Below are 15,733 nucleotides of genomic sequence, written 5' to 3' on the forward strand. Positions count from 1 at the left end.
GAAATAATTTCCATAATTAAAATCAGATATACGTAACTGATAACTACAGATCATTTAAAATACACAGGCTTTTTTTGGTTATAATGGCAACTGGACCGAAACTATTCTGAGATATAAATATAGAAAATTTCATTTCAACTGCAAGTTCCATAACAGCAACTTTGTGTGGGTTGATTTGTACCTCTTTTTGTTGTTGTTGTTGTTCTTGTTAAACTGCATGTTGGTTTAATACTTGCCTTCTAAATAAGGTGGAAACAATAATGAGAATTTATAAGGAAGTCTTAATGAATGACTGCTGGTAATAAAGGAAATTTCATTTATTATTCTTGAGAAAAAGCAAGATGAGCTCAAATGCTGAGTCTGCTCAGTAATACTTAGGTTTTATAGTTAGAAAGTAATATTTTGGGATATGTGTGGCCAGGTTTTACAGGAGGGGTATTTATTCTGATTAGGGGTGCTCTGAGTTTCTTGGATCTATGGTTTGATGTCTTTTTAGTTTGGGTTAGGGACAAAAGGTCCCATTCAGGTTAACAATATAAATATTTCACTGAGTAGCAATTACAACGAAATAGATTATTGTAATTGATATTCATGATGTTGGGTGTGAATCAACAAAAAAAAGGTGTGGTTACTTTTAATACTGCCTGCAAAGGCATACCCAGCTTGCTAAGTTTAAATATGGAACAATCTTCTTATGAGTTTTAATAAAAAATGGTTAACATGAAAGAATTGAGGGACGTACACTGACAACCCCCATTTATCTAGAAACAGATACACTGACAGCCTCTATCCTCAACGGCACCAAAGGACATAGTGAGCCCTTGTTCTCACTGACCCTCGCAAGCCTCTCGTCCTGACTCCAGGAGAGATCTCCTCCCCCCGACCTTGCAGAGTCCCCTACACAAAGTGGGCAGCCCAGCCTCGGTGCCCAAGTGAACCCTGCGATGCACGTGGAACTGGTGATGTCACCCCGTGGGAACAAGGAGGGAAGACAGGGCCTGGCCAACAGCATGATCCCAGCGTTCACGCTGGGCTCCCACAGAGAGCCACGGAATTGGGGAGTGGCCAATGGGCTCCCTCAAGGACGACGCTCAGGTGACAGCAGGCGCCCCGGTAAGCTGTGCTGAGATGCCAGGCTGTGTTTGCTCAGCTGCAGCGAGTGAGGGCTGCCATCACCGGTGCTGTCTGCCAAGACAGTGCTCCAGAGCCGCACCAATGCTATCACGTCGCATATTTAAACCAAACAGATTAAACAAAACCAAAATGCTCATGAATAGCCAGGAAGCAAGTCTAAAGAACAAGTAAAAATAAAGCTAAATCCTTTTCCCCATTTTCCAAAGGAGGTAACATAGTATGAATTTAAAAATGAGTCCCTTGAAATAAAATAGTGGCAGGATTTTAAATCGACAAAGGAATTGGGAATCATTATCGGCTTTCAAGGTGCTTTTCAATATACACGTATGCTTTGTAATCTAATTAAACTTAGGTGGCCAGCTCCCTCTTCTGTCACTGTTTCACCAAAAAGTCAGTATGACTCATCGTGGGAATCCTCTGATTGATCACATTTATCTCATTTAGACACAAACCTGCCTAAGTGGGAAAGACATGCTTAAGAGAAAGATGACAAACGAGGAAGGAAGACAGACAGGAACGTGCTTTTCACTGTTTCTTGGCAGGGACCCTAACCCACTGCCCCCCGAGCGGCAGCCTCCTGACCTTCAGCTGAGTAGCAGAGCCTGCAAGGAACCGATGGGCGTCCTGGCGGCTGCACCCCGAGGCTCCACGCAGGTGCCTGGCGGGCTCACAGGCGTGAATGCGGAGCTGGAGAGGAAGCAGCGCAGAAGCCACCCGCTTCCACCCGCTTCCCATGCGTCCCCTCAGGCCCTGGCCCGCATGACGCTCCTCCTCCGTTTTCACACCTGCCTTTACCTTTTTTAATCGGCAAAACTATCAAAGGCGAGCATGCTCTAAACGTTTTGTTTACTGATTGAGTCTAACCCAAAAGGAGGAATTTCATATTCTTCCAGTTCTCAAATTTCTCAAATGGATCTCTCTCTTTTAATAGCCCTGGAAACAGGAAAATGTTACCTATTACTTTTATAAACTGAATGAAAGGACACTGTGGGACTCTAATTCCTTTCCTTTTGCATGAAGTGTCCCATATTTTCCAGGATGCAAATTACAAATGTTCTTGTAGTTTTTGAATTGTTAAAAGATACCGGCTTCATTATGTGATTTTGCTAAAACCTTAATCGGCATCTGAGACTCTGACCTCACTGGCAATCTGGACACTTAATAAATACTTTGCTCCTATTTCCAATTGCTTTTAACCAGTTATATTTAATTTAGGCACAGCATAGTGAGGTGGAAATCACACACACACATTTTTGCTTACTTCCTTCTCAATCTTCCATAGGCCTTTACAGGGACCTGTGTCCTGGCTGACATGTGTGTCTCCAGAGACTGAGCACCCAGCAACTTCTAAGCCGGCACTATTATCTTGTTCATATCAGTAAAGGCTGAGAGAATTTTGTTATGGATGGGATGGTGAGTAACATTTTAACAATTAATAAAATAGGAATCAACAATAATAAACAAGCTATTTACTCTTCAACTTGAAAACATAGCTTTTATAAGGTATTGGCCTTTAAAAATATTTGTAAAATGTAAATGAAAAACCTAGTTATTTTATACACTGTACTATAATTGAAATAACTCACCAGTCCCTGATTTCTATTAAAAAATTATGATTTCATCTTAGGAAATCATCAGCACAATGTTAGTCTTACATGACCAAACTGGTTTTATTTTCATTTTGCTTCAAAGTTGCATCTGAGCTTAAAGCCTGCATTTCTACTAATTACTGCTTTGCAAATTTGTAACACCTCGTGGCTAGAAGAAAAACTATTTAGACCTAAGAGCATCCTTATTAATCCTTTACACTGTACTGTCCACTGATTTTTGAATGCCCAGACAACAGAAAAAAATGACATTCCATAAAAAATTTTATCATATCCATTCAAAATATGCTTATTGTTTATGTAAAGCTCAGTAAGAGTAAGCATCTGTTATAGTTTTGAATATACTCTAAAAGAAACGAATTAGAAATAAAACAGTGTCTACACTTGCCTAACTTTGCATTGAACTTGAAAAAGAATGTAACCCTCAAACAATGAGTAATTAGCTATGAACCCTGCTGTGTAGAAGACAGACGTAAGGAATGTAAACATAAATACAAACAATCAGAAGACAAAGCTCCTTCCTCCAATAAGCCAAGACCATGAGGATTTAAACAAAACACGTGAAGAATGTGGTCTGGCTCCACTCACGCCATAAACTCTCTGCTGCCCGTGGCGGGTCAGGAGGCGGCTTGTGCAGCGAACACTCCAGTCCCTGCGCACGTGCCACCCGCAGGACCAGGCGGAATGGGAGAGCCCGTCTGAGAAATATTGTGGCCGGGGTTTTTAAGCTTTATGTCATCAAGTTAAGAAATCAACACAATTTGCAGAAACACCTTAAATAAGCTAATGTGATATAATATGACCTCAACTTTTTAGCAAAATTTCAGCACATGGAACAGCAAAAACATCATTAAAGACATCATGCGCTGTGTGCAGAGTTAGGAGTAAAATGATTAAGAACATCAAATCTGGAGTCAGACTGCCTGGGTTCAAATCTTGGCTGTACCCCTTAATATTTAATATCCTGCAGCCTTGGGCAAGGCATGCAGATTCTTCTTCCATTTCAGCTACAAAATGAAGACCAAATAGCACCTGCCTCACAGAACTGCCATGAGGATGACTAGGAGCTGGTCCATGGAAAGTGGTTATCACAGTACCTGGCACATTGCAACTTTGAGAAATGGGAGGTATTCTAATTGTTTTTATGACTACAGTTATCACTGACAATGTCAACATAGTAAAAAGGTGCTGGGCAGGAAACCGAGGACTGCGGCTACCAGATGAAAGACAAGCTCTCTGAACCCGGGTTCCTTGTTTAGTGGGGATAACAGCAGGCTGAGCTCCCTGGGCTGTGTGTGATGTGAATGAGGTGCTAATGAACGTACAACTGATCCTTGAACAACATGAGTTTGGACTGTGCAGGATCACTGATATGAGGATGTTTGTTAAAAGAAATATATTTTTATTGATTTCAGAGAGGAAGGGAGAGGGAGAGATAGGTAGAAACATCAATGATGAGAGAAAATTGTTGATCAGCTGCATCCTGCATGCCCCCTACTGGGGATAAAGCCCACAATTCAGGCATGTGCCCTAATTCTCAGGACTGGGAATTGAACCGTGACCTCCTGGTTCACAGGTCAATGCTCAACCACTGAGCCACACTTGCCAGGCTACGTAGATTGTTTTTTCAATAATATATAGTTGACCCTCTATACCCCTGGATTTCTCATTCATGGATTCAACCAACCATAGCTCAAACACAGTATTTGCAATCAACGTACACAAAGGGTCAACTTAAGTTATATGCAGATATTCAACTCTCTGGGGTCGGTGCCCCTGACCCCATGCTGTTTAAGGGTTAGCTGTATAGTGTTTCGCCAAGGGCCTGGCATATAACATCTACTTAAGACCATCTGGTTTTTTAAAGTAAGTATTCAGGTGATGACACATGCATAACTAATTTTTTATTAAAATGCTAGGCACTGTGATTGTTGAGGAGGGAAGGAGGGAAGGGCCTACTCTGAACCTCTAGGTGGACAGAAAATGCCTTCTGAGGTGACCTGGTCTAAGGTCTGGGTAACAACAAGGAGTAGGACATGAGAAAATCCGGGGGGGAGGGGGGGAGAGCTAGAATGAAAGCTCGTGGAGGGGGGAGTTTGTCAGTCCTCTTCATCACTGCATCTCCGGACCCTAGAAGGTGCCTGGCCCATAGGAGGCACTCAGTAATGAAACGCAGCATGAATGAGTAACGTATATTTCTGGCAGAGGGCCCAGAAAATGCCAAGGCCCTGGGGTAAGTGCCAGTTTGGTGTGTTCAAAAAGAACAGAGAGGAGAGGCCCACAGGGCGTAGAGCAGTAAGTGGGCACAAGGCTAGAGTGTGGCAGGTGCGTGGCATGGGATAGTCAGTGAGGCAGGAGGGGCCAGGTGACAGAGGACCCTGTCAGTCATAGTTTAAATTCAATTTTACTCGTCTTTCAAAGAGATGGCACTAAAGGGTTTTAGTAGGGAGTGGTATAACCTGGCTTATTTCTTTAAAAGATCGCTGTGGCTGTTGTGAAGAGATGTTTCAGGGAAACAGGAATGGAATCAGGCGGCCATCTGAGAGGCAACGTATAGATGTATGGATCCGAGCAGGGGATGTACTGCGGGCTGGATGGTGAGGGAGAGGAGAACTGTGCAGCCCTGCCTGGGTGTCTACGTGGGCAAGCACAGCTATCTGCGCCGTTCACTGACAGGGACACTGGGGAGGAGCAGGGTGCGAGGAGAAAAGCTCCAGGAGCTCTGGCTCCCCAGGCATCTGAGTGAGGATGTCTGCTGGGAAGCTGGTCAAAGCAGGCCGTAACCCCGAGGAGGGGTCCGCGGCGAGTCCTCCACAGGAGGTGGCGTCCAAAGTCCAGGGACAAGATCAAGGAAGAAGTAACGTGTATATAAAGGTCTTTATCTTCTTGTTGGGCTGCCAGAAAGGTACAAACTCAACATAAATCGTAGCGGACATTATCCTATCTTCTCAGAAGTTCTGGACACGATTATCTCCTCTTACGGCCCCTCCTCTTTAGAGCATCTAGTATTCTTTTATCTACACTATTTCTGTCAGTATGCGTCCTATAAAAATGTCTGAGAAATGAGGGAGTGCAGTGACATGATTGGGAGCCTGGCGATGGCGTGCCTGTGGGTGCGAGCCCCTGGCAGATGAGAAGCTCCCAGGGCATCGCTAAGCCTCATCCCCACACTGAGGATGAAACGGCATCCAGCTCAGAGCAGGCAGTACGTGGATATGGACAGCGTGTGTGGCTGCTCTGTAAATGGAAGGGGTGGAGGCCTCATTCGAATACGCTAAGGCTTCGTTCTAAGACGGTTTTTTTTTTAAAATGAAATCTTTATTGTTGAAAGTATTACATGCCCCCTCTCCCCCTTTTGACCCCCTCACCCCCCACCCCTGGCCCTCACCACTCTATCCTCTGTGTCCACGGGCCATGGGTATATGCATACAAGGTAAGACGGTTTAAACAAATTTGGTGCCTAGTTAAATACCAATCAGTACAGACCAATGCTATAAGGGTAAGTTTTCAGATCCTGGATTCAAAGACTTCAAGCAGCAGGAAAAATAACTGCACCGGCTTTAAAAGATGCGTGATGTCTGGACCCGTGGAAGCGGATTCAGAAAGGAGGCGTCAGTGAGGCTTCAGGGAAATGACTTTGCAGAACAATGCACAGGGGAGGGACCTGGGATTTGGGAGGCAGGGAGAAGTGTGGACATCCTTGAGGACAGCATCTTCATGGCTTAGAGTTCTAGAAAGTTACACATTTCAGAGAACTTCAAAGATGCTTAGAAAATGACCCAAATTCAATTTGTAGAATGGATGAGAAAGCAGAGCAACTGTTAACTTAGTCCAGGCACAAGGTACTAAGAATCTGATAGAAAGGAGGCCACAGGTTCCAAAAAGTCTGAGTCGACCTAACTTGGTGAGTGATAGGTGAAGAAAGGCAAAGAAGAGACTCAGATTTTAATTTGGGGTCTGAGACCAAGCAGTCAGTATGACTCGATGAAACCTGGGAGAGCAGAAGACAGAACTGGAGAGGAAAGGCGGGGCCTTGGGTTCCATGCCGAGTAGTCTAGGCTGAAAGTGGCCCTCCATCTCCCGACGCTACTCCTTACCACACACCGTGCATGCAGCCGCTCAAGTCCTGGCCCAGAACAACGTGTCTGGGTGCTATTTCACATAAACACAACAGAGAAACCTTCATATAATACAACCCCTCTATGGTTGCAAAAGCAAAATGAAATGGCTAAAATCATAAACAAAAATAAAAGAAGTGCCAAAAATTGTCTACTTCTAAAAAGCACTATGATTTCACATTTGGGTGTTTTGTAAAAAAATTATTATATAAAAAGATGCTCAAAATTATTTAGTTATGAAAGAATTGCAAACTAAACCACAATGAGATACCAGTACACAACTACTGGGATGGCTAAATGTTTTAAAGACTCTAATAGCAAGTGCTGGCACGGACGCAGAGCAGCTGGAATGCTCACGCATTGTTGCTGAATGGCACAGCCACTGGAAAACGGTTCAGTTTCCTACCAAACAAAACTTACACTTTCCCTATGACCCAGCAGCCCTACTCTTGCCACTTACCCAAGGGAAACTAAAACATGTCCACACTGATACCTATACACAAATATTTATTGCAGCTTTATTCATAATCATCAAAAACAGAAAAACTCAAATGTGCATAAACTAGCGAACAGATAAACAACTACAACCACACCACAGAGCACTACTTAGGAACAGACTGCTGGTACAGGCAAAACATGAATGAATCTCAACAGCTTCATTACATGGAAGAAGCCAGGCACAAAAGGCACAGTAGTGTGTGGTTCTATTTATATGGTACCCTGGAAAAGGGAAAACTACAAATATCCTATACATATTTTGGTTATGGTGGTAGTAATAAACATGTATCAAAACTCAGAAAAATGTGGCTCAGCGGGTGAGTGTTGACCCACGATCCAGGAGGTCACAGTTTGATTCCCCATCAGGGCACATGCCCAGGTTGAGGGCTTGATTCCCAGTAGGGGGCGAGAGCACAACAAATGCAAGGCCCTCGGGTGAGTACCAGTTTGGCCTGTTCAAAAGAACAGAGAGGACAGGCCCACAGGACATAGTGCAGGGCGTGTGCAGGGGGCAGCCCATCAGTGTTTCTCTCTCATGGATGTTTTCATCTTTCCATTCCTCTCTCTTCCTCTCTCTCTCTCTCAAAAAAAAAAAAAAAATCAATAAAAACATATTGAAAAAAATGTACTTATAAAGGTTGACTCTTGCTATCTGAAAATTATTCTTCAATAAATACAACTTAAAAAACAACAACTATAGCATCTTAACATTTGCTCAAAGAAAACTGTTAAAGCTCAACATTGTTATCTATGATTACTCTGAAAAATTCTAGATATTTCTTAACTAACAAGAATACTACCAATGTCCTTAACACTGAAAAGAAATAAACCCCCTGCTTCCCTCTTTGGGCATCAAAGCATTCCTATGCAGAGTCAGGGAATAGGAAGTTAGAGTGCAGAGAGGGGTGAATGCCAGTTATTGAGACACTAATGAAGCGAGTCTTGTTTCTGGACAGCTGCTGGCTCCATTGTTCCTTTGTCACACGCAAAAAAGGGGAGCTGTATGCTCATGGAATGCGGCCTTCTCCTGGGAGCGCGACTACATCATGCCCGGAAACCGCCTGAGAGACCCGTTTCACCAAGCACCCAAAGAAAAGGGTAAAAACCAAACACAACCATTAGAGACCCCAAAACCTGTATTAGGTCATCTGTACCACTCCTTAAAATCAGAACTATTTCTAAATACATAATATTCCAGAGTTTATTTTTCATGATTAATGCTTTGTCTCATTTTATTGTCCTCACAGTATGAACTCCACAGAGTATTTTTAGTCTAGATAAGTCTGCTATTCTTCAGGGGAAGCGGTGGGAGCACACCGTGGTTACCGACTCCCTCAGCCATGGGAGCAATGCCTTTACTTTCTGTTACCAAAGGCCTGCCTAGACACTTTGCCATTTTATAGCTTGGTCATTTATCAACCTGAACAAGGGCTTTCAAAGTCTTTTGATCATTATCCACAGTGAGAAATACATGGTACAGTGCAGCCAGAACAGAGATGTGTGTGCATGCACACACAACACTGAAGTCTTACAAAGCAGGACTCACCCTTACCACATAGGACGATCTCTGTTAATAACGTCCCTCTTATCACAGTCTTTAAAAGGCTGGCAGACACCCACACAGTTCATAGCATGACCCACAATTTTTAAAATCATCGCATCAGAAAATGAAAAAATACGTCTCTGTATATTTGAAAACAGGTTTTTAAAAATTTCTGTTTTTAAACAACTGAGTGACCTTCCCTGAGGCTAACGCACAGCTCAGCAGACGTGGCTCCTTCTCAGGGGGTTCCTAGGCCCATTGGGTGACAGCGGAAGGAAGGTGGCAGTCAGAGCAGCACGCCCCCCGCTGCTCACCCTCAGTTACGGGGGTGAGGGGGCTGGCCTAACAATCAGGGCCTTGCTTTTTTCCCTTTTCATTTACCCTCATCGTCATTCCTTAACTTCTACACACACACACACACACACACACACACACACACGGAAGTGAAATAGAAGTCTATGGGTAGAGAAGAAATACAAAAGAAAGTAAAGCACAGTTTCCCTTAACACCTGAGGATTCAGTTACGCCGTTAGGATGATCTCTCAGTACCACAGACACTGAACAAGTTTAAAAGACTGAACTCTCATGTAAACCACACGTAAAAAATATTTTCAACTCTTAAAAATTTTGAGCCCTGGCCAGTTTGGCTCAGTGGATAGAGTGTCAGCCTGCAGATGAAAGGGTCCTGGGATCAATTCCGGGCAGGGCGCATGCCCAGGATGCAGGCTTGATCCCCAGTGGGAGGTGCACGAGGCAGTCAATCAATGATTCTCTCTCATGATTGATGTTTCCACCTCTCTCTCCCTCTCCCTTCCTCTTTGAAGTCAATAAAAACGTATTTTAAAAATTTTTTGAGTTTTTAAACTACTAATCAATATTCTTCTATTACAAACTGAAACAATTGGGTATTTATGATAATTAGAAAGCAATTTTATATGAAGATTGGAAAACTTACTTTTAAGGATTCCCACAAGGGAAACTGGACCAATGAGAAGGGAATCTGAAGAGAGAAGAAAAGAAATAAATTAGGCAGAGAAGCTCAGACTTTGCCTAGCATGACTATACAAACCCATAATTATTACTGAGAACATTATTTCATTTAACTATGTATATAATAAAGCTAACATTAAACAAATGTATACATTACTATATACAATACACAGGCTTAGAAAACAAGTTAACTGTAACTGCCTTCAGCGTCCCACTAACTTTCTGAGCCCATGTGAGTCGAATGATGCTGTGGTGCCCTTTGCGAGTGGAAGGGAAGCACAATATGAAGAAACCTTGGCTACTAAAATGACAAAATGAATATTTCTCATCACAAGTAATAAAGGCTTTAAAGACTTGGCACATTTCTGCTTAAGAGCTAGAGCTGTCTGCTCCTTAGCAGACCAAGTATTAGGGTTAAAAGAGAGGAAGGGATGGGGGGCAGTGGGGACAGCTAGAGAGGGAGAAAGAGCTGGAGTGGGGAGGCAGCAGAGAGGGAAAGGCCAAAAAATGTGGGCGAAAAGGAGGGGAAGGGGAGAAGTCATAGAGGGGAGGGGGCAGAGAGAGGAGAAGGGGGACAGGGAGAGGAGGAAGGAGGAGAGAAGATGGAGAGAGAGAAGAGTGGGAGAGGAGAGAGAGGAGGGGAGTGAGAAGGAAAGGAGAGGGAGACCAGAGGGGGATGAGCGAGGACAGGCAGAGAGGGCAAGGCAGGTGGAGGGGAGGGAAGAGGAAAGAGGAGACAGAGCCACTGGAGGAGTAAGCTGAGGCAGGGACCAGAGGAGCACAGCGTGGATGGGGGAGGTCTGCACCCTCAAAGAAGGAGCAGCCTATCGATGCTGGAGGGGTGGAGGCTCCTGGATGCCTGATGTACACACAAGAGCAGCAAGGAGAAGAGAGATCTGCAGGAATGAAGCATGAGCGGTGGGCATAACTACACTACGCAACAGGTAGTGACAATTTGTTGCGTAACAAGAAGAGCTAGAATTACCAGGCACTTTTCATGTGTCAGGCACTGTGCTAATAAGCACTTCACAGGTTTTATTTCACTGAATCCTCACAGCCCTATAAGACAGGTATTATTACCAACCTCATTTTATAGATGAGGCAACGCAAGTCCAGAGAAGCTGTGTAACTCTCCTGAAGGCACAGCTAGAATGAAGACGCCAATCTGACTCCAGAGCCCTGTCTAGTATTCTACCTAAAAAACCTAACTGCATTAATCTGTCCAGAGTACATTCATCCTCAGTATAATCTATTTGCTTCTAATTAAACGTTCCAAAATTCTAAAAATAGAACCCACCTCCATATATCCTAAAATAAAAGCGCCAGGATTCCAGTGGACCCACCCACTAGTCTTTTCAGATCCACTCGCGGACGCGTGGGCCTGTGCCAGGGATACTCCAGCAGACCAGGGCCCATGTCACCGGCAAGTGAAGAGTAAATGTGGACTTTAACAATGTGAGTGTATGTATGTGAGACCACAATTTTGAAGGAATTAACGGCCCATGAATTAAGGGCATTAAGTCATTTCTAAAATATTTATTCAGAATTAAGAGTCTGACATAAGCTCTCTTATTCTGCTGGAACAAATAATGGCCTTGGGCTTGACAGTGGCCACAGAAAAAAATCTGTCTTCCATTCAGACAGGAAATGGCAGTGAGAAAAGAAAAATCAATGTCAATAAATTAGTTTAAGCTGATAAACTAGAATCTCAGAGAAGTTTGTCATCTTCACCCCACCCCATACAGCGAAGTGCTACAATAGGAGTCCAATTTTGTTTAGTTTTGTCATAAAACCACGAAAGCATCTGACACTGTCCATTCTGAAACTAAAGTACTCCCAATTAAATTAATTATCAAAACCCTAATTTTTTTTAAGTACACAATATGTATTAAAATACCAAGAGGACAATAGGCAGAGGGATTACAGATGATTTTAATGTTCTTTTTTGTTCTCTTTTCTCCCACATGTAAATGTATCACTTTTAACAAGAATGTAAATAGTTCACATTTATAAGATGAAAAAGATCTTATAACTTATCGTTACTGGCCATGCTAACATTCTTCCCTTGATAAAAATAACCCATTAAGTTGGTACTTAATATATATAATAGAGGGTAGAGCAAGCATAGGTTTACAGTTGTGAGTACACAAAACGCAGCTTATTCTTGTATTATTAATTATTAGTTGTTGTATTATTTTCCATATAACAACTTTAAACCTACATTTGCCCCACCCTGTGTTAGATTTTGAATTCTGTAGATGAACATTTTGCCCATTTTCTTCTGTTCAGCACTCACTATTTGTTAAATTGTTCCTTTATTCTAAAGAAGTAATTTAAAAATCACACATTTGAAATGGTCAAACTATTTCTTTGGGCATGTATTTGTAAAAGTGGGCAGACAATACACCCCAACTTTATTCTCTAAAACGAGATTGACAGTCTAAAGTAATTAAATGTCCTATATGTTTAAATAATTACATTTATTTTTGGTTTCTGGTAGTGAAATAATTTCAGGTAACTTATTTAAACATTTACCTATCACCAAGTATTGGACTAGTAGAATCATCCCTGAAGCCATTAAATCTCTTATAAGATAAACTCCCGACGAGTGAAAAATTTTCAAATATTCTTCAAGCCAGAATCTCATTGAATGCATCTTGTCGCTTAGCATATGAAGAAACAGCAGCGAAGTGCGCTCCCACCTGGGGAAGGAGCCAGCAGACTTGGCTGCAGTGAAAACAAACTCTGGTCCAGCTTCCCAGTCCCCACACGCACGGCCTGTCAGAAAGCCAGCGAGCTCCCCAGGTCTGCTTTGGGGTTACACAACATGATGTTTCTTCAAAACGTGAAATTTAAAACCCCAAACAGATGTAAGCTGTTATTCTAGAGTGTTTTATAGATGAAGAAAATACATAGCTGCGCTCAGAGATCTTATATTCCAAATATAATCTAACCATTTTATTGCACCAAAAGTTACAGAATGGCTCACTGTTGTGACCTTTTCAATGCCTCCATTTAAGGTGTTTTGTTTGAATATGGTTGTTGAGACCGAGGGCACTAATAGGTGAGCAGCGGTAAATCCAGCTCCATCGAAGAGGCAGATATAGAAGGGGAATACCAGCTAAAATTGAGCATGGATTCTGACAAACAGAGCAACAATTCTATGCAAAAGTGCATGCGAGGAGTCCACGTGAAGTAGATAAAATGAAGATAAAATGAAATCTGGGTTGGTGAACAGGAAAAGTAGGTGCTGGGTGTTGCTAAAGAAATAAAGAATGTACAAAATGACATTATACGCACACTTTACCTATCACCAAGTATTGGACTAGAACAGCCGTGGGCAAACTAAAAAATAAAATGAATAAAACCAAAAAAAAAAAAAAAAAGACCATACCCTTTTATGTAATGATGTTTACTTTGAATTTATATTAGTTCACACAAACACTCCATCCATGCTTTTGTTCCGGCCCTCCGGTCCAGTTTAAGAACCCATTGTGGCCCTCGAGTCAAAAAGTTTGCCCACCCCTGACTAGAATCATCCGTGAAGCCATTAAATCCTTATAAAGCTGTGACCTTAAAATAAATGCTGTAACCTTATAAGTTTTTTTTAACAAATAATGATGTGGTTGATAATATAACCAGAGGAATATGAAGATAAGACTTCTAAGGTATCATTTAGCCCTAAAATTCTGTTTGTCACTGGGAAGGTCAAATTAAAACACCAATATACAATAAATAAATAAAAAGAAGAAAGAAAAAGAAAGAAAGAAAAGAAAGAGAAAGAAAGAGAAAGAAAAAAAGAAAGGAAAGGAAAGGGAAAGGGAAAGGGAAAGGGAAAGGGAAAGGGAAAGGGAAGGAAAGGAAAGGAAAGAAGGAAGGAAGGAAGGAAGGAAGGAAGGAAGGAAGGAAGGAAGGAAGGAAGAGTTGCCCTGGCCAGGGGGCTCAGTTTATTGGCGCATCATCCCATACACCAAAGGGTTGTGGGTTTGATCCCAGTCAAGGAGCATGTGGGAGGTGGATGGTCAATGTTTCTCTCTCCCTCTCTCTGCCACCCTCCCCCTTCCTCTCTCTCTCTCAAATCAATGAACATGCCCTTGGGTGAGGATTTAAAAGATAATAAACAAATAAATAGGACTTGATTGGAAGCTGCAATGAACACACTATGAGTGATCAAGGAAGCCTAAGGAACAAGAGAGTACATTTTAAAAACTGTGAAAGCTATCGTACTTTCAGAAATAACCCCCAAATTCTCCAGCTATAAGACAAAAAATTCCACATTAACCGCTACGACCTCAAATCAGAAGGGGGTTGAGGAACAGCATGGATACTGGGTGGGCCCACGGACTGGCCCATTCCAATTTTCAAGGGATCCCACAGGGAGTCTCCTTTTTGTTGAAGGACAGTGTCCAAATTTCTGTGCTTGGCTGAGGATTTTCCATTCTAGTGTCCCACAGCAACAAGGCCATTTCTCCTCTTAAAATACTCTGTGCCTTTTCCCTTCAACCTCAGTGGCAACCAAGGACAAATGAACTGGAAGCCTTAAAAATCTTTTATCCCAACATGAACTTGTTATTACTTTTTTTTAAGTGAGAACCATTCAAATCTGGTCTGCTAGCATATCACATACCAAGAAAACAATAACTTTAAATATTTCAAAATGTAACAACTATAATCCACTTATGTGCACTGTCCACATAGAAAATAATGTATACATAGCAAAGGAGATTAACCTAAAAGTAGAAAACATTGAAAGTGAATTATCTTTCAGGTTTCCAAAACATACTAAAATTCCTAAAGCCCTTTCCAAAGAAGGAAAAAATGGACACTAGAGCATATATGATCAAATGATGTTTGACAAGAGTGCCAAAGCTATTCAATGGGGAAAGGACAATGGTGCTGGGTGAAATAGACATTCAAGTGAAAAGAATGAGGTTGGACCCTTACCTTACACCATATACAAAAATTAACTCAAAATGGATCAAAGATCTAATGTAAGACCTGAAACAATAAAACTCAGAGGAAGACCTTCATGATACTGGGTTTGGTAATGATTTCTTGGATATGTACCAATACACAGGCAACAAAAGCAAAACTAGAAAAATGGGATGACATCAAAATTTTAAAATTCTGTGTATCAAAAAACATAATCAAACAGACTAACATGGAAGAAAGTATTTGCAAATCACATATCAAATAAGGGGTAAGTATTCAGACTATATAAGAATTCCTACAACTCAACAACAAAGGAAACAACCTAATTTTTTAAATGGGCAAAGAATCTGAATAGACATTTCTCCAAAAGATAAACAAATAGCCAGCAAGCATATGAAAAGATACTCAAAATTACTACTCATTAGGGAAATACAACTCAAAACCACAGTGAGATATCACCCATTAGGAAACTAACATAAAAACAAAACAAAACAGAAAATAACAAGTATCGGTGGGAATGTGAAGAAATTGGTGGGAATGTAAAATGGTGTGGCCACTTGGAAAACAGCATGGAAGTTCCTCAAAAAATTAAAACCAGAATTACCATATGACTCATAGTAGCATTATTTACAATAGCCCAAAGGTGGAAGTCACCCAAGTACCCACTGATGGATGAACGGATACACAAACTGTGGTATATATGTACAATGGAATATTATTCAGTTTTAAAAAGAAGGAAATTCTGACACTCTACAGAATGGATGAACCTTGAATACATTATGGTAAGCGAAAAGGTTAGTCACAAAAAGACAAATACTGTATGATTATACTTATGTGAGGTATCTAGAGTAATCAAATTCACAGAAACAACGTAGAACAGGGACTGGGAGAAGAGGGGAATGTGGAGTTAC

At 41.7% G+C, this 15,733-nt stretch overlaps 1 protein-coding gene across 6 annotated transcripts in view; it reads right to left on the minus strand.

The window, feature by feature from the left end:
• The window catches only part of SLC25A26 (solute carrier family 25 member 26), a 152,218-nt gene that overhangs the window by 34,468 nt on the left and 102,017 nt on the right, over positions 1 to 15,733 (minus strand). For 5 of the 6 annotated variants that reach the window (XM_059663032.1, XM_059663030.1, XM_059663035.1 and 2 more), the window contains one exon: positions 9,856 to 9,900. The exons of the other annotated variant lie outside the window; for it this stretch is intronic. In XM_059663032.1, the coding sequence (XP_059519015.1) occupies positions 9,856 to 9,900 (45 nt within the window). The remainder of the gene's footprint in view (positions 1 to 9,855; positions 9,901 to 15,733) is intronic. 6 annotated transcript variants of the gene reach the window in all.

This window comes from Myotis daubentonii, chromosome 14 (assembly GCF_963259705.1).
Source record: "Myotis daubentonii chromosome 14, mMyoDau2.1, whole genome shotgun sequence".
Classification (NCBI taxonomy): Eukaryota; Metazoa; Chordata; class Mammalia; order Chiroptera; family Vespertilionidae; genus Myotis; species Myotis daubentonii.